This window comes from Panthera pardus, unplaced genomic scaffold (genome assembly GCF_024362965.1).
Source record: "Panthera pardus isolate Hobbes unplaced genomic scaffold, ASM2436296v1 HiC_scaffold_27, whole genome shotgun sequence".
In the NCBI taxonomy this organism is placed as follows: domain Eukaryota; kingdom Metazoa; phylum Chordata; class Mammalia; order Carnivora; family Felidae; genus Panthera; species Panthera pardus.
Genome location: NW_026526843.1, coordinates 40,547,405 through 40,566,912, shown reverse-complemented (window position 1 = coordinate 40,566,912; position 19,508 = coordinate 40,547,405). Strand labels below are relative to the sequence as shown.

The 19,508-nt window shown below is 46.3% G+C and overlaps 1 protein-coding gene across 1 annotated transcript; it reads left to right on the top strand.

Annotated features, from left to right (window-relative positions):
* The first annotated feature begins 1,485 nt into the window (after positions 1 to 1,485).
* Positions 1,486 to 11,646, top strand: CLDN2 (claudin 2). Its single transcript, XM_019435700.2, has 2 exons — positions 1,486 to 1,594; positions 8,779 to 11,646. Exon 2 carries the CDS (start codon positions 8,961 to 8,963, stop codon positions 9,651 to 9,653), a length of 693 nt encoding a protein of 230 aa, XP_019291245.1. The 5' UTR covers positions 1,486 to 1,594; positions 8,779 to 8,960; the 3' UTR covers positions 9,654 to 11,646.
* The last annotated feature ends 7,862 nt before the right edge of the window (positions 11,647 to 19,508 follow it).

Here is a 19,508-nt window from a genome sequence, read left to right as displayed (position 1 = left end):
GATTCCAGGTCTAATTATTACTGCTCAACTTGGGATGCTGGGTGATTCATTCATTCATTTCATCTCATTGGGCCTAGACTTTCTCATCTGCAAATAGTAATGGCTGCCCTGCTTTTGAAATATGTTGTATGAACCTTTAAAGCCTTCAGTAGCGTGTGCAAAGATGTTAGGTTATAGTAAAAACCTGGAAATAACCAAAATGTCACTAGAGAATGGTTACATAAATTGTATTTCCATATAGCAGAATAAGATGGGGCCATGATGAATGATGTAGGTCTGTTGTTTAACTGACATGGAAATAAGGCCAGGCCATATCATTACATTCATTAAAAATGATACAAGGTTACAGAATTGTAGGGTATGACGTGATTCAACTTTGTATGAATGTTTCTATTCATCTCTTCTACAGTACATCAAAATGTTAAAGTGATTAACAGTATGTCCTTTGCCGGTGGTATTATGAGGACCTCTATTTTCTTCTTTATACTTTATTTTCTGAATTATTTGCAATAACATCTAGTATGTTTCTTATTTATTATTATTATTTTTGAGTGAGAGAGAGAGAGACAGTGTGAGAAGGGGAGGGTCAGAGAGAGAGGAAGACACAGAATCTGAAGCAGCCTCGAGGATCTGAGCTGTCAGCACAGAGTCCGACACGGGGCTCGAACTCATAAACTGTGAGATCATGACCTGAGCTGAAGTCGGATGCTTAACTGACTTGAGCCACCCAGGTGCTGCACATCTAGTATGTTTCTAATCAGAAAAACAAAACAAAACAAAACAAAACAAAACATAAAAGCCTTTTTGTGAGTGTTTCATTTGGAGAGGAAACCCAATCACAGCACTTCACTCCACAGAACTTTTGACATACTCAAATGGTATGGAGTTTGGTACTGCTGTGTATAGTACAAAGCGGAGGCCCGTGGTAACTGCTTCGGTTCCACCTCGTGGGACACCACTCTTTTGAACCCACTAAAGCCTAAACCTACAGTCCATGTGTTTGTCTTTGCACACTGGGGTCAACCTCAGGGATGGGGCAGGGCTGGGAGTTTGCTAGAGAATAAAGCTGGGTGGAAGAGTCCACAAGGCTGGACGCAGTGCAGGGCTTCATGGGCACTAGCTCACCAGACCTGTGTTTATGACGCTTACTTCCTGCTGGGTCTCAGGGCCCATAGCCAGGGACAACTGATGGGCCTAGCAGAGCCCCCTCTTTTCCCCACCCCCAAAGCTGGAATGTTCCAAATTCCTCCTTAGGCCAAACCCCTCTCCCCGCAAGGCCTCTCCTGGGCTCACAAGAGGTCACCACACAAAAGCCCAGCTGGAGTTTTTGACAGGAAAAACACAAAACTCACTAAACTTTTTTTTAAGCACCTCAATCTTCCACAGACTGCAGGGGTTTAATTCTGATCTGTAATAAGTCTCTGACCCAAAGCTGAGATTTGCAGATTGATTTTGCAAAGCTGTGGCTAACAATTAGAAATCCTTTATCACCTCAGCCTGGGGCCCTTTGCACCTTGCTCCCCTCCATCAGGACCCTTTCCTCCCTCTCCAGGATCATTACAGCTCCTTCGAGGCTCTGCAAAAGAACTGCTTTGTAAGTGTCTCAATTCTGATTTATTTGCTGCCTTTTAAATTCACCCATGGGCTCTTGCTACCTAGTTGCTACCATCTTGGCCCATGGTATTGCCAGGCTGGGCCACCTTGGGTTTCCGAGGGAAGGGCACAGGAGGGATAAGTCAGGTGCACACCTGGGTTGGTAGTATTTATTTCCTCAAAGTTTCCAGTGTTTGAAATTACAGGGCCAGAGGAAGCACTCTCCAAATCAGATACTAATTTCTGAATGGAGTATTCAAGGGCACAAGGACTGAGATACCAATATGGGAGGAAAGGAGCTACAGCTTACCCTTGTGCCCAACCATAGAGGGCAGAGGAGGACTGGGAGGAGCACAGTCTCACATCCAGCTTCAGTGCCTTCTTCTGCCTGAAGCTTTGGGGAGTCAGCAGAAGGTGGATTTCTGAGTGAAGTCATAAAGTCTCCCCATCAGTCTCTTAAATAACTCTCCCCCACTGGTCTGTAAAGTCTGTCAGAAACTCCTTTGGAGGAAATCCTGCCATTTGTAACAAAATGGATGGGCCATGAGAGCAGGATGCTAAATGAGGTAAGTCAGAGACACCAAATACTGGATGAGCTCACCTATATGTGGAATCCGAAAAAACAAAACAAAACAAAACCCCGAGCTCATCGGTACAGAGAACAGACTGGTGGTTGTCAGAGGTGGGGTGGGCGAAATGGGTGAAGGGAGTCAAAAGGTGCAAACTTCCAGCTAGAAGATACAGAAATCCTGGGGATGTAATGCACAGTGCGGTGACAGTAGCCAACAATACTGTGTGGTATATTTGAAGGTTGCTAAGAGAGTGGATCCTAAAAGTTCTCACTGAAAGAAAATCAATTGGTAGCTATGTGTGGTGACGGATATTAACTAAACTTATTGTCGTGATCATTTTGCAATATATGCATATATATTAAATCATTATGTTGTACACATGAAATCAACACAATATTATATGCCTGTTTGATCTCAATAAAAAAAGAAATTTCTTCTTTGGACTTAGGCATTATTCTCTCTTCCTCTTTGAAAATGGAGGTGGAAACAAAACACTAACTGCGTTTATAGCTAGAGAGATTGTAGATGATGTCGGTTTTCTAAGTCCTGCCTTTCTGTGTTTTCTAGCACTGCAGAGTGAGAGTGTTTTCCTTTGGTGGTCAGGACAAAAATGAACTTCTTTTTAAAGCAATTAGAAAATCTCTCAATCCAGTTGTAGTTCCCTGAGCTGTCACCCAAAACTGATGCAGAAGGAAAGGTGAACTGCTCTGAGGACACACTTTGCAGAAAGAAGGCTTCAGAATAATGGCTTTGCCTCTTACTAGAGCCCTCAGCAGCTGGGGATGAGGTGCAGAGAGGAGAGCAAGGGTCTCAGATTCCTGAGAGGGGCTGTCAGATCAAGGGATGTAGAAAGGAGGCTGACTGGCCTAAGAGGGCTGTGGTGGCCTTCATCACCACCACCACCACCCCCAGGACACTACTTCAGCTTCTTCCTTGAGCCTGAGAACCCCACCTGTCTTATTTTGCTCAATCTTATGGGAGCCCAAAGAAGAGGTGCCATACACAAGGCTCTTGGGTCAAGGACTGTTGAAAGGCAGGGCAAGTACCCAGGCAAGAAGGGGTTAATTCAGGAGCTGCTGTCAGTCTTGACCCTCCTAATCCTCTCCAGCAGTTCCAATCCCTCCCTTAAGCAAGATTAGGTAACGATCCTAAATGAAGCTTTCTTTCCCAGCCTTTGGGCCATGGAGTGTGTTGGCCTCATGCCCAGAAGACAAATTCACCTGGCAAGGCCTAGAGTTTTCTGTTTCTCCAAAGCAGCCAGGGCTTGACTTCAAGGAGGATCCCTCAGAGAGAGGAGTTTCCTTTAAAGATGTCTGCTTCTAATAACAGCTGTTCAGTCTTCTATATTTGTCCAAGTGGTTTCCTGTCCCCATTACCTTAATTGGGACTCAAAACCTTGGAGATGAGCAAACTTGCGCCTGGAGAAGTTAGGGGACTTCTTCAACAGGTTCCAGGCAGAACTGAGACTAGAAGTTAGTCTTTTGATTCTCAGGTAAAGACTCTTCCTCTAAATCATCGACTGCTCATCACATAAACACAGGTGACTGGCGCACTATCCAACCACCTGCTGTTTTGTCCATCCCTGCTTTCCTGACCCTGACTGAAAGCTGACCTCCTTTGGGCCATTTCTCCCAATTGAATAAGCCCCAACCACTGGTTCTTCCTCTTGCCCAGCCATGCCAAATCAGACTCTAGAGATTCCAAACCTCAGGGGTGGCATTATTAAAAAATCTGTCTTCCCCCACCCCAATCTACTTCTACTTATGCTTACCAGGTCAGGACTGACTCTGGGGAGAAGCTCTCCTCTTGGGGACACTCCTGACTTTCATGGGAAACCAAAGCTTGTCTCCTCTGCCACCATCCCAGGAAAGCTAAAGCAGGAGAGCTTCCCAGAACAGCAGGGGGTCTGCTCCCTAAAAACCTAAAGGTAGCTCACCAACACTCACTGAAAACCCGCATATAGCTAGGAGATACAAAGGAAAAGTATTTAAGCTAGCTTGGGTTGGAAGAGGGAGTGCAAGGAAGGTTTCAAAGAGAGGATGAGTACTGAAACATGACCAGAGATTAGCCAAGCAAATGTTGGATGGTAGAATAGCATACTTCAGGGCTTAGAAACAGACAGAAAGGCAAATTCAGAGAAGTCACATGTTCAGGTATGGCTGGATTAGGTGTGTGTGTGTAAGCATAAAACATGAGGTTGGAGGTAACTGATGGGAAATGAGATTGAAAAAACCAGAAGCCAGACAATGGAGAGCTTTCCTGGTTTCCTGTGCTAGAGAGTTTGAACTTAATCTTCAAAGCAATTAAGAGGCCCTGAAGTTTTTAAAGCATGGCAAAGGGGTGGAGTGGCACTTAGGATTAGATTTCCATTTTAGAAAGATCGTTGGCTACTGGATGATAATTGATTGCAGAAGTGGAATTAGAGAAACCAGTCTGAGGTGCCTATGAGATTTCCAGATGGACAAGAGATAACAGCTGCATGGTTTGAACTAAAGTTTAGGTAGTGGAGATGGAGACAAGTGGATGCATTCAGAACATATTTTGAAGGTAAATCTTATAGGACTTTATAACTGATTACATGTCAAGAAGAGGGGAGGAATCAAGGATGACTGGCTTGTGTTGCTGGACGAGGGATGCTCCTAGTGAGATAGGGAACACTGTGTGAGGAATAGTTTGAAGGTGGAGGAAGAAGAGAGCAGATGATTTTAGATTTGCAAATGTTGAGTTTGAGGTGCCATTAAAACATTCAGATGGGGTCAATCAAAATGCAGTTGATTATACAAATCTTGAGTTCAGGAGAGAGATCTGTGCCAGAGGTATGGATTCAGGAGTCACTGGCATAGAGACGGAATGATGAGACCACCCTTAGAGAATGTGAAGAATAAGAAAGAGAAGTCTAGAAGTCCAGATGAAACCCTGGAGGGAATAGTCAGATTTATACAGTGGGAACAAGAAAAAAAAACTTATGAAGAAGACTTAGAAGAATCATTTTGAGGGGCAAGGAAAACTGGGAGGGGTATTACAGAAGACAAGGGAGAGGACAGTTCTATGAAGGAGAGGGACAAAGTGAGATGATGGAAAGATGACTGTTGGGTCTGGGAACAATATGATTGTTGGTAACCTTAGTTTCAGCAGGGGGCTAATGGCAGAAGCCAGGCTGCAGAGGGTTGGGCATTTGGTGGGATGGGGAAGAAGAGAGACATCAACATTAAATGGCTTGTTTAGGAATCTTGATGGCAAGAAAATGATGAGGATAGGGTAAGAGCTGCAGAGGGAGGAGGTCAGATAGGGAGCTCAAAGAAAGTGCTAAATATTTGAAGTAGTCACCAGGAGATGCTCAGCAGGGAGAAGTAAAAGGACTTCCAGAGAACACTGAAAGCCCCACTGAGATGCACAGTCATGATCAGGATAGGGTAGAGTTGTGCCAGCTTAGTAGTAACAACACCAATGCGTGGAAAGGACCTGTGCAGGTGGTAAGTGCCAGAGCTGAGATTCAAACTAGATTTCCCTCTCCATCCCATCAACTGTGTAGTGCCCCCTCCTCCACTCCACGCTGCTTTGCATCAACATTGGCCTTGTCATACTCATCACTGATGAAGAGTATTGACTGTCATCTCTGCACCCAATGCTGCAGAGGCACAACAGACTTTTAATATATGTTTAAAATATTCAATAATTAATAAGTATAATATATTTCCTCCCTCAGGTGGTTTAGAATTTGAAGAGACAAGATATTTGGCAAATGCATATACATAGAAAATGATGAAATTCTGTCTCTGTTTCTCTTTCTTTATCTGTCTCTCTCTCTGGCTCTCTTTCTCTATGTGTCTCTGTCTCTGTTTTTTTCTCTCTCTCCCTTTCTGGCTCTCTTCTGTGTTTCTCTCTCTGTCTCTCTGTCTCTCTGTCTCTCCATTTCCCTCCTTCCTCTGATTCCCTCTCTCAACCTTTTTTCCCAACAGCAGGCAGCTCTAGTCCCTTACACTGGCTCATTTAGAAAGTCCATATCTTATAGTCCCTCAAACCTCTTTATCACTTTCATCCACTCATTAAGAAGAGATTTGTTAACATCTGTTCTGAGTAATGTACTATGCAAGTCACCTGAGATACACAGATGAATAAGATACAGTTCTTGCCCTCAAGTAGCTCACATAATAGTGGGGAAGAACACAGATTTAAGAAGGAAACTGAAATACAGTGTAATAACTACTATTTGTAGCTGTTTTCTCATCTATACAATAGGATTATTAGCACCTACCACAAAAAGTTGTTGTGATGATTGAGTTAACTGTATAAAGTGCTTATAATGGTCACATCAGAAACACTATGTAAGTGTTGCTATCATTATTATTACTGTTACTACTACTACTACGTTGGAGGTAAGTAAACACAAAATGCTGCAAGAACATGGAGAAGTGGCACTTGTTCCAAGCTAGAGGAAGAGGTATATGAGTTGAACCCTAAACAGAGAGAAGTCACTACACAGAGAGAGAAGAATGCCAGGCATCCTGCATAGAAGGAACAGCCTGCAGTCAGGTTTGGAAGCAAAAGACAACATGACATGATGGAGGAACTGAAAGTAATTTAGTTCAGCAAGAATATGAGGAGGGAAATGACAAGAGATGAAACTTGAGAGGTCATAGAGTACAAACAAGTCTGGACTTTATCCTTTAGCCAATGGGGAGCCACTAGAACGCTTTATGTAGACACTTGATCAGATTAATGTGTTGAAAGATCACCTTAGCAACGTGGAAAGTGAATTGTATGAGACAAGATTAGAAATAAGACAAGTTAGGAAGTCATTGCTATATTCTGGGGGAGAGAGGATGATGAAGCACTGATTTGGGCAAGTAGCAGTAGCGATAGGGAGAAGGGTACCATGGATTTGAGGTATTGCAAGAGGTAGAGTTGGTGACACATTGACCATGGAAGGTGATGAATAAGCATGAAAGGCATCAAGAATAACTCCCAAGATTTTAGTCTGGTGCAAGGGGATGAATAGATGTATCATTCAGTGATCACGGGGACCCAGGGAAGAACTGTTTGGGGAAGAGTGAGATAGGAGAGGTGATGAGTTCTCTTTTGAACATGTCAAATTTGAGGTGCGTATAGCATTTCCAAATGGACATTAAAATTTTTTTTTAACATTTATTTATTTTTGAGACAGAGAGAGACAGAGCATGAATGGGGGAGGGTCAGAGAGAGAGGGAGGCACAGAATCCAAAACAGGCTCCAGGCTCTGAGCTGTCAGCACAGAGCCGGATACGGGGCTTGAACTCACGGACTGCGAGATCATGACCTGAGCTGAAGTTGGACGCTTAAGCGACTGAGCCACCCAGGCGCCCCCCAAGTGGATATTTAAATACGTGATTGCTCTGCCAGTCTTGAAGCCCAGGAGGAAGATCTATGATGGAAATTCAGATTTGGAAGTGCCAATTGCTAGGTTGGAGATCAAGTCATGGGGTGGATTAAGTCCATTTAAGATGAAGTCATGGGACACTTGCTCAGGGATGGAGTGCTGTTTGAGAAAGGAATGGACTTCTGAGGAATACTTGAATTTAAGAGATGATTAGGAAAAGAGAAATCTTGAAGAAGGTTAAAATGGAATAGCCAGATTAGGGGGGCTGAAAAGTGAGTGGGCTGGAAGGTCTTGTAGAGAATGGGGAAAAGGATGTGCCCTTGACCCTCAGGGTCTTGAACCTTGGCAAGAGTGTGGGGGCTTGCACCTTGAGCACTGAAAAATCCTAGACAGCTCTGAGATTCTAAAGGACTGGCTCAGATGCTTTCTTCCTTCAAAGCCCTCCATTGTAGAATAGTTCCCCTTTCCTCTGTTTATCCTAGTGCCCCTAGAAGATAGCCTAGGGAATTTTAGGGCTCCTCTTAGGCCTTGGCACAACCTTTGCTCCAGAATCTTTCCCCATTTTCTGAGAGGCCAGACCTGGTAAGGGGATCTATTAAGAGAGCATGTAGGAAATGTCTGAGTGTGTTATGCATGCAGGAGGCCTTACTTAGGCTGGCTTGCAGAGGGAATTTGGGCAGGGTTGGGAGGACCTAAACTCTCAGAGTGTGGACAGAAGTGTTTTTTGCTTACCCCAACCTGCCCTGGAGTAGATTTTCTCCTTGGGAAGGATGACTCAGGGTTAGACCACTGCCCTCTAGGCCCCTGGATATCTAAGAGGCCTCTAATAACCTGAAGTCCAAAGCTATATCTTAGGACCTGTTCCTCCTGTTCCAGTCTCCTGGAATTTGGCCTCAGTCTGCAACTGAGGGGCCCTGTGGCACTGTTGCTGGGCAATGCATTAAACAGCAGCTTTGGATACAGAACTGTGCCAGCGAACAGCCTGACCTGGAGCTAACGCGTCCAGCACAACCGCCACTTCCACCACTACCTTCTCAGAAAAGAGTCACCCGTCTGGCTCTTGGCTTTGTCTGGCTGCCAACCTAAGGCATGTGCCTACGCAGGAGGCGATGACATTTTGGCTCCACTTTCAAAGTTTTTTTTTTTTCTTTCTCATGTGTTATTTCTAAAGATAACAAAGGTCAAAAGGCACCCAGCATTTTCTGGTTTCTCATAAGCTTCTGGTCAATATTTAATCTGGTTTATGGATTTTTTTAGGTCTTCTAGATGCCTTCTTGAGCCTGCTTGTGGCCACCCACAGACACTTGTAAGGAGGAGAGAAATCAGCCTGGTAGAGACACTCTGAAATGAGGGATTAAAGGCCAAGATCCAAGGAGTGAGAGCTGCAGCCAGAAGGCAAGGGAGCAGGTACTGAAGACACTTCTGCTGAGAGGTCTGCCATGGCCTCTGTTGGTTTCCAGCTTGTAGGCTACATCCTGGGCCTCCTGGGGTTGCTGGGCACTCTGGTAGCCATGCTGCTTCCCAGCTGGCGAACCAGCTCCTACGTTGGCACCAGCATCGTGACGGCAGTCGGCTTCTCCAAGGGCCTCTGGATGGAGTGTGCCACACACAGCACAGGCATCACCCAGTGTGACATCTATAGCACGCTTCTAGGCTTGCCGGCTGACATCCAGGCTGCCCAGGCCATGATGGTAACATCCAGTGCAGTCTCTTCATTGGCCTGCATCGTCTCTGTGGTGGGCATGAGATGCACAGTCTTCTGCCAGGACTCCAGAGTCAAAGACAGATTGGCGGTGGTGGGCGGAGTCTTCTTCATCCTTGGAGGCCTCCTGGGCTTCATCCCTGTTGCCTGGAATCTTCACGGGATCCTGCGGGACTTCTACTCCCCACTGGTACCTGACAGCATGAAATTTGAGATCGGAGAGGCTCTTTACCTGGGCATTATTTCCTCCCTGTTCTCCTTGGTAGCTGGAATCATCCTCTGCTTTTCCTGCCCACTCCAGGGAAATCGCTCCAACTACTATGATGCCTATCAGGCCCAGCCCCTTGCAACTCGGGGCTCTCCAAGACCTGGTCAACCACCCAAGGTCAAGAGTGAGTTTAACTCCTACAGCCTGACAGGGTATGTGTGAAGAACCAGGGGCCAGAGCTGGGGATAGGGGTGGCTGGGTCTGTGAAAAACAGTGGACAGCACCCCCCCCCAAGGGCCATAAGTAAGGGACATTGCCACTGGACCATGTCAGAAGGTGCTGCTGAGGATAGACTGACTTTGGCCACTGGATCAGGCAAAGGCAGAAATGGGAACTGGTGTGACAGCATGCAGGTTGAATTGTCAAGATGCTTGCCAAGCCAGCCTTTCTGTTTTCTTCACCTTGCCCACCACCCACTCCCCACCTGGAGTCCTCAACCCTCAACTCCAAACTCCACCTTCTACCCTAGGCCATGCCACAGAAGCTCCCCTCTGCCCTTTGATTTACCTGGGAATCCATCCCCAAACCTACTAATTATATCCCACTGGCTAATCCTCTCTGTGATCAGAGACCCTCCCTCTGGCTGAGGTCGGCTGTTGGCTCTTAGCTCATTGCTGGGGGATGTGGGGGGAGGAAGAGTGGTGGCTTTTATGGGCATGGCTCTCACCAACTTTCCAAGCTTCTCTCCAAAGAAACTGACTGGCCAGTAATGGGGTCTGGAGCCTCCATCCCACTGTTGTTACGACTCCGCAGTGTTCAGACTGGTTTGTGCATTAACTGAAATAAAACCATCCCATTGTACCAAGGGAACAAAGAATGACTGGGTGCAGGATGAGAGGGAGGGAAGGCAGCCAAGGACCAAAAAAATCACTGCCCAGGACATTTCCTGGAATTCTCTCCTGTGGTGGGTTGGGGATCTGGCTCCCCCACTAGAGGAAAGCACAAAGAAAAAAGATATGGTGGAAAGCTCAAGGCAGCATCAGACTCTGACTCCACTTGAGGAACTGCCCCAGAAGCTGCAGCCCCAACTTTCACTGACGCCCCTGCCTCCCTCTGACCTGGCCTCCTGCTAAGAAACAAGGCTATAGGTCCTACACAGTGATCTCCTTAGGAAGGGGAAACTAGTTTTTCTGGAGATGGCTCTTGGCTGGGGGATGACAGCATGGGTGTCATGAGGGACTGAAGAGACCACTCCTTGATGCTGCCCAAGAAAGAATAAGAACTTTGGTCTCAGAAGCTGGGTGGGCACGTGTGGTGGCTCCAGTGGGTGTTTCTATCAGGCCAGAGAGAGGCACCTTCCCTAATGGACAATCAACCTGAAGTCTGCAATCAGTGCCCCGGGGTCTCCTCACAGAACAGTACAGAGCCTCTGAGTGACCACAGCATCAGGTGCCTGCCCCCCACCCGCCACCCTTCAGGCTGGCCCCACCATCCTTCACCAGACATCTCAGAGTTGCTAAAAGGTGTCTGAGGGCTTCTGCATGGAACAATAATGCTCAATGAGCTGTAGCCCTGATCTAAGCCATAGCTGAGCTGCCCCTTGGGATTTCAGTTGAGGCGGGACAGTAGAGGATGGTTCCCAGGCACACAGTTTCAGCTCGGAGGTGTGAGAATGTTCCATTTCCCCTGGGGAGGGAGTGGGGGACAGGAGTCACAGCTAGACCAAAGGCATTTTCCCTCACCAGCCAAAGCATGCTCACCCAGCTTTTGACAAACTCCAGTCCACCTCCCCAAACCTCAGTGCCAGCAGAAGGGGCTCACTCGTCTCTAACATGCCTTTCACCTTTCTACCTTCTTGCTTGTGATTAAGCACTTCTCCAAAGCTGGAAGGCCCTCTCTACTTAGCCACATCTTCCTCATTTCTGGAGAACTTGCTCAGCACCACCTCCTACACTGAGTCTCTTCTGACCACTCCGTCCCTCTCCTAACCTCTTTCCTCCAACCCTCAACATGTAAATATTGCTTCTTTGATGCTTATTATTCATATTTTTTGGATGGACAGTTATCTTTTCATATGTGTGTATCTGATTTCACGATTACATTGTAAACTCTTGGAGGGTAGGGGCCATATCTGAGACCTCTCTGTATCCTTCAGACTATCTGTAAAAGCGCTGGGCACATAGTAGGTGATCAATAAACACTGGTTGATTGAGTACTTTTGTTACTGTTTTATTAATTCAAAGAGGCCCAGACAGGGCAGATGTGACAGAGAGAACTGGGCCAAGGGGAGGAGGGATGGAAACTGGTTTTAGTCTTGAGGTGCCTAGCTGGCTCAGTGGGTTAAGCATCTGACTCTTGATTTCGGCTCAGATCATGTTCTCACAGTTAGTGGGATCAAGCCCCACATCAGGCTCTCCACTGTCAGTAGGGAGCCTGCTTGGGATTCTCTGTCTCCCTCTCTTTCTGCCCCTCCCTTGCTCATGCACTCTAAACAAACAAACAAACAAACAAACAAACAGAAAAGAAAAGAGAAGAGAGAAAAGAAAAGAAAAGAAAAAAAGAAAAGAAAAGAAAAGAAAAAAGAAAAGAAGAGAAAAGAGACTGGCTTTTCTCCTCACTGGGTGGATAAAAAATTCTAGACCTTAATAGAGACATTAAGAAAGCAAGACAGGTGTGCCTTGGTGGCTCAGTTGGTTCTGCATCCGACTTCGGCTCAGGTCATGATCTCACAGTTTGTGAGTTGGAGCCCTGCGTCGGGCTCTGTGCTGATAGCCTGGAGCCTGGAGCCTGCTTCAGATTCTGTGTCTCCTCTCTCTGCTCCTCACCTGGTCACACTCTGTCTCTCAAAAATAGATAAACATTAAAAAAAAAATAAAGACACCCCCCAACCTTCCCAGGGAACCTTAACCTTTTTGTCTTGCCCAGGGCTCATCCCTGTGTTTAACTGTTTCATTGAAGTTATTTAGTAAATGGCTATGTGTTTATTCCTTTCATCTTCTGAACCAGCATTGTGAAGAAGGCAAAACAGATCTGACAACCTCCATTCAGCAAATGGGGAAACAAAGGCCCACACGTAAAGAGATTTTCCCAGGGCCACATTGCTGGTGTTAGTGTCCCAGTCTCGAGACTCCCTAAATAGGACTCTGCTGATCCAATAATTGGAAGAGCCTGCCAGGGTCCCCAAGGTGCCAGAGGAAAACAACTTATGGCCAACAAAGTCACACTGGGGACACATACATTCTCCTGGTCTCCTGTGAGGCGGATGTAGGAGAGCAGGACCAATTCACTGAGTGGGCCACCTGGAATTGCCCTTCCTGTCAAGCTGGCTGGTTGTCATCTGGGGGGCAATGCCAAGCTTACCTTTGAGTAAGACACAACACCTCAGTTCTAATTTCCCTAACTCTGGAGGTGTAAGAGTTTTGGAGGCCAATGATTTGGCCTCACTGGGAGTTAACAAAGCCTAATTCATAAAGATGTTAACCATGGCAACAGTGACAATAATGGGGCCCTGCAAGATTCAAATTACCCAGCTCCTGGACCTAGTAGGCCTTAGCACACAGGAGTCTGTTATAACCAGTACTACCTTGCACTCCTGAAGTAGGCCTTCTTTGGTGCAGTGGCTTGGACCCCAGCACCCAAACCCATTTATTTCTAAAAAATTTTAACTGAAGTTTATTTATGTATTTTGAGAGAAACAGAGAGCATGAACAAGGGAGGGGGAGAGAGAGGGAGAGAGAGAGAGAGAGAGAGAGAGAGAGAATCCCAAGCAGGCTCTGCACTGAGCACGGAGCCTGATGCGGGGCTCTACCCCATGAACTGTGAGAACATAACCTGAGCGGAAACCAAGAGTTTCCCTTAACTGACTGTGTCACCCAGGTGCATCCCCCCCTACCCCAAGCCCATTTGGAGGGAATGGAGGCAGGCAGGAATAGTGTGGAGAGAAAGGGCTCTCTGAACAGAAGTTTAATAAGAGGTCATGTCTCTCGTCTGGCACCAGGAACCCCAGAGTGCTTTAGTGGCCACTAGGGGCTGGAAGATGGGGTTGCTTTGCTGACTGTGTTGTGCTGAGTGGGCAGCAGTCTGGTATGGGCTCTGATGACCCACCACCTGGCAGCCAAAGCACTTTCAGATCCACATCATTGCATTCTCCGAATACCCGGAACAAAGCAGGTCTTTTACAGGAGACAAAATGGAGGCCCAGAGAGGTGAGTAAATTCTCTAAAGTCACCGAGTGTCAGAGTCTGACTATAAGCTTGGAAATTCTTCCCACAGCAACATGGGTCTGGGATTCTGTCTTGGAAGGCTTAAGAGTGCCTTTTGCTCTTCAGATTCCTGCAGCCATCCTATCCCTGTCTGATGCTGGGATATAAGGACCTTCGAGGGAAACAGGGCACAGTGCTTCCCTTCATCTTAGGATGAGGCTGCCCTGGGACATCCTCCTTCCTTTTCACTAGGGAAGATTCTATGGAGGAAGTTAGCATTTCATCCTCAACTAGAAAAACCAGGGCAAACCCGATAAAGAGCAACTGTTCCCTTTGGCTGGTTGAACAAGAAAATCCTTGCTCTAAATAGTTTCCTGGAAATCTTCCTGTGTCTGAGTCCAAGTTGAACGGCTTTCAGCTCACCCCATTGCCTTCCATCATAAAGTAATTTAGATTAGCCACAACTGAGGGGATAGGGAAGGCCATTGTGTTTATGCCCCAAACTGATGGCTCTGACCCTTGCACAAGGAGAGATGTTTCTGCCCTCCCTCATTCCTCTGATAATAGTGTGACTCATGTTTTCTCCCCCTTGGGGCCCTAGTGACCTACTGCTATGGGATCATTAATGGAGGAGGGGGAGGCTGAAACTGGCTTCTTGGGGGGGAAAAGCAAGTTCCAACTTTCTGAGAGACCTTCCTCCAGCCTGTCAAACATCCACTCAACCAGCTCTCTAGCCAGCCAGCCTGCCCATACCACCTGCACTCTTAATCTGTGTCAGTGTGCTGAGGTCTTTGAGTGCAACAAGGGTGAACAAGGTAAAGTCTGTGCCTTGCAGGAGTTGACAGATGATCTAGCGGAGTTAAGACATGCACACCTGGGGCGCCTGCGTGGCTCAGTCGGTTAAGCATCTGATTCTTGGCTTCGGCTCAGGTCACGATCTCACAGTTCAGGAGTTCGAGTCCTGCATCGGGCTCTGCTCTGATGGTGTTCTCTCTCTTTCTCTCTCTCTTTCTCAAAAATAAATAAACTTAAAAAAATGAAAAAAAATAGTGTTTAAAAAAAAAAGACATGCACACTTAAGTGTGGTCAAGGCATGATACAGTCTGTCCTGTGAGAGGTGAGGGAAAAGTGCCATAAGATAGAGGTGTCAGGGGCTAGTTTAGAAAGGTTTGTAAGTCCCCTCAAATCTCAATCCATATGAAGTGGGGGGTCTGGCACCGCTTGAGCTTTCGGGGGAATGATGACCAAAGAAACTGCTTCCTGTGGTTGAAGGACCATGGGAAATAGAGAAAAAGGGTGAACAGTAATGCTAATGAGGAAACAGGGTTATACTGTGCAGCTAACCCAGAACCCCTCTGAGTTTGCCTCGCAGGGCTCCTAGGCGGCTACAATGGAAAGAGTGACCCTGGGGCTCAGCACCTTCGCTCTCATCTCCTTTCCTCTGGCAGGTAGCTGGAAATTGGTAGAGGCAGCAGAGGCAGTGTCCTGAGGCCTTTCGTCTCTGGACCAGAGGAGAAACACACAGACAGACGTGGAAGGATGTAGGAGAGGGGAGAAAGGAGGGAGAGGGGCACAGCGCTAAAGGAAGGCAAATGAGGCCTTGAAGGGTCAACTGTTCCCTCCCACTCAGCCCCAGGCCCATGGACAGGAGATTTTTTTGTGCCTGTAGCTGCCCACTCTGGGACATAGAGGCCCCAGGCTAGGAAATGCATGTGCCCCTCCTGAAGCCTGGCCTTTGCCCAGCTTGGTCTCCCTGCCCAAGCAAGCGGCTCCTAGCTTTGATGTGAAATTCTGTTATCTCAACGGGAGAGAAAACCTCAAACAGGAAGTCCAGCGGGTTATCTCTCACTCTTGCCCTAAGTGGTGGCTCCTCCATGCTGCGATGTGATCACTGATAAAATATTAACAGGTTGTTATTGGGCACAGCAATACAGAAGCTGTAATCTGACCACCCCCTCTGCCTCACACAAGCTACCACTTTCCTGAGAATTGCTGCTCAGGAATTCCCAGTTAACTCTTGCCTACAGGTCCCTGCTCTGGGCCTCATTTCTGCATGAGACAGGTGGCAGTTGTCTCAGGTCTTAACAGAGCAGGAATTCACTCTACACGGGGAGATTATCAGGTTCTGTTTCCCATCATTCCTCAGGTCCCATTGCTCCAGAATGGCACCCTTGTCACTTCACAAGTCACTTCCTTAGGAGGGCTCTGAAGAACTTTCTTTTTGCAAACATGACCTCGTGGAGATAACACAGAGAGAATACACCTGCTTGCAAAGAGACATGTATAATGTGATGCAAAATAAGATGTCAAATGAGTATAAGCAGTGTGGCAGGCAACCCAGGGTTCAGTGGTGGCTTCTTTTCTCCAACACCACTTTTGGAAGTCTGTGACATTTGACAAAGTTCTATGCTGGTTGTTTGGGAGAAAGGCCAGTCACACCAAAATTACAAGCAGCCTCTTCATTTGCACTTATTTTGGGGATTTTACCCAACGGGACGCAATGAGGTGGATCGGCATTCCCCCACCAAGGCTATCTGATCCCTTGATTTAAAGGCACTGAGTGTAGGGGCACCTGGGTGGCTTAGTCGGTTAAGCGTCCGACTTTGGCTCAGGTCATGATCTCACAGTTTGTGGGTTTGAGCCCCGCTCCCAGCTCTGTGCTGACAACTCAGAGCCTGGTGCCTGCTTCGGATTCTGTGTCTCCCTCTCTCTCTCTGCCTCTCCACCGCTCATGCTTGCTCGCTCGCTCTCTCTCTCAAGAACAAATATTGAAAAAAATTTTAAAGGCAATGAGTGCCTTGATGAAAAAGCACATCTGTTTTTCTAGGAAGAGAAGCCCAGTTCTAGATTAGCCCTTGACGTCAGTATTTGCACTAGTTTCTCAGTTTAGCGCTTTTTTAAAAAGAGGCAGAATAAGATGAGTCCAATGGGTTTAAAAAAATGGAACTTGAGGGAGCAGGGGACTTCTCTGAGGAACACATGCACTCTTCAACTCAGTGACTCAATGGCCTCCAACGGAGACAGAGTAGAAATCAAGAAAAGGCAGACAAGATGAGGTGCCATCTTTTTCTTGACAATTCCAGAGGTACCTCGTGTGGTTAATTTTACTTCTCTGTATGTAATAATAAACCAGTATGTTCTCAAGTGTCACTTTCTCACTCCCCAAGAAACTTGTCCACCTCAGCACTGTCTGGGGTGGGGGTGGGGTGCAGAGGAGCCAGTGAGAACACTCACAGGCAGAGGCCAACAAGTCCAAGACCTCCTGGAGTGTAAGAATACGATCTTGATGGCTGTTTTGATATCAGGAAAGCTGCCAAGTGACAGCCCTGAGTGAAAAACCCAGTCAAGAGGAAATGAATTTCCACATTGTTTGGAGGGATATTCGTTACATAAGTGAACGATTTCCTGATCATGAGGGCAGTTAAATATTGTGTAGGATTGTGGAACTTTCTTCCTTGGAAATTCCTAGTAGTGTGGGCTAGCTTTAGCATTTTCTTATCAAAAGGAAGAAGATGAGATTAGTTGTTTTCAAGACCCAAAGTATGGTGTAGTGGGAAAAGAGCCTGGGCTTTGGAGTCAGACAAACCTGGGTTTGGTTTGGCCACTGCATGCTCTAGCTGTGTGGCCTTGGGAGAGACTCTTCCAATACTTTACATGTTAGTTTCTTCATATGTAAAATGGAAATGGTACCTGCCTCTTACTATGGTCACAGTATAATATATAGTAGGTCCTCAGCAAGTAATTAACTGTATTCTAAGCATATCGGTGACACAAAGGGTAGTGTCAAAGTCACACCAAAACGTGTGTCTTTGGGGAGCAGGAACAGTTGACATGTGCAAAGGATATACTTTCCCAGGTCAAAATTTCTCGATATTCTCCAAAAGTCTGAACACCTTAAAGACCTTGAACAGACTTCTACTCAACAGATTCCATTAACAGAGGCCAGAGGAAAAGCAGACTTGAGAAGTTGGAGAAGAAAGGAGTGGTGATGGCTCTTAGACCTTCATCCAGATCTGTGAAAATCTGAGGTCAAGCAGAAGCATGACCAATCAGGTTCTACTCCTAGAGAAAATCTTAGTCCAAGGGAACTGCAAACTTAATGTCCCCAACTCTGGGACAACTGGAGAGGTACAACAACCACTTTCCCCAATTCATAGCCTACAAAGGCTCCATTCTTAAGCAGATTTAGCATAGCAGCACCCCCCCCCCACCCTTGCTGGTACTCCCAAGCCCTGGATGCATTCTGTTCCTTAGGCTCCAAGTTAAATAATTCAATATTTCTCAAACCCACTCGGGTGTTGCTTTATTCACACCTCTTCCCCCTACCTAGTCTTGTGACTTCACTTATACTCTTCCCTACAACCTAGAAAACTCCACACCTCTGCCTTTCCAATCTTTACAGGTTCCCATAGCCTTCTGGAATATCAGGTCTTTTGGCGACATCTGCCAGAGCCTCTGCCTAAAGTCATCTTACCTGCCCCTGAGGACTCAATGGTCAGATGTATGAAATGTGTTTGGCGTGCAGACGGCACGCAAAACATTTGAACTATTCTTATCTACAAGTGGGTTGGGGGTTTCGGAGGATTCACATCAAAACTTTGCACTTGGGGATGGAGGCAAGTAACAAAACACATTTCTTCTGCAGATGCTACTTTACATGAGAAAAATGAATGCTATGTATGTCTCAATGACTAAAGCTTTCATATACCCAAGACTAAGTTAGTTCTCTCAAACTGTCTAGTTTATTATCCAACCATGTGCCCTGACTTTGGATTCAGAAAGTATGTTCTCTGAATTTTCTAAGAGAAGTCCTAAGTTAGGGATGTCCATGTCATCAAGACTAAGTTATTCTTTTGGGGAAATTACACTTGACTTAGCCTGAGCTCACCCCTAGGTTTCCTGAACATACCCTCATGCTTCACTCCTAACACAGTACTACAGACAGAGGTTTTATTTTATTTTTTTAAGTTTAGAGACAGAGCAGAGAGAGAGGAGAGAGAATCTTAAGCTCTGTGCTGAGTGTAGAGCTTGAGCGGGGCTTGATTCCACGACCCTGGGATCATGACCTGAGCTGAAACCAAGAGTCAGATGCTTAACCGACTCATCCACCCAGGTGCTCCCCTGCCCCTCGTCCCCCAGAAAGAGCTTTTGACTCATAGTACAGAACTCTGAAACATGTTCTATCTGGGGATTGCCTTTGGGACTGAGCCTCTGCTTCAAAATGATTGCCCCAGATTATTTGCAATCACCGGACATGGACAAGCATATCTTTCTGCAAAATCTGACTTGGTCCCCTGCTAGGTGCCCATTTGTTCATCCAACAAGCATGTACTGACTTCCTAACATGGGCCAGGAACTTATTTCGTTGAGGCTTGCTCTGTCTGACCTTTAAGGATAGCTCCTCTTTCTTCTCTTGAAAGAAGCTATTGGTGCTCTTGGAAAAAGGGAACAGAAATGTTTTCTTACTCCCAAGATCTGGTCTCTATAGACTTCTCCTGATTGTATTCCGTAATCCTCCATATTTTAAAATTGCATGCTAGGGAGCTTCCTTTCAATAACATTCAGAGTCTGTGGGAAAGAACACCTGTATTTCCTTTCTCCTTTGTAGCCCTTTCAATTATCCAAATGAAAACTCAACCAAAGAGAAAACAGTAGTCTGCTCTGGCTCACACCGACTGACCCCTGCAACCTGTTGCACTTACCATTTGTTTTGCGTCTGCAGATTTTAAGGTTCAGGGCTGTGACCTACCTTGTTCATACCAATTTAGCCAACCCCTTCTTCTACAAATGAGGTACTGTTACAGGCTCTTGAGGTAGATGGAAATATCAAGTTCCCATGATTAACTCATTCATTAAGGATGAATTATTTACTGAT

Coding starts and splice junctions, on each gene's coding strand:
- CLDN2 (XM_019435700.2), top strand. CDS start 8,961: ATGGCCTCTGTTGGTTTCCAGCTTGTAGGCTACATCCTGGGCCTCCTG.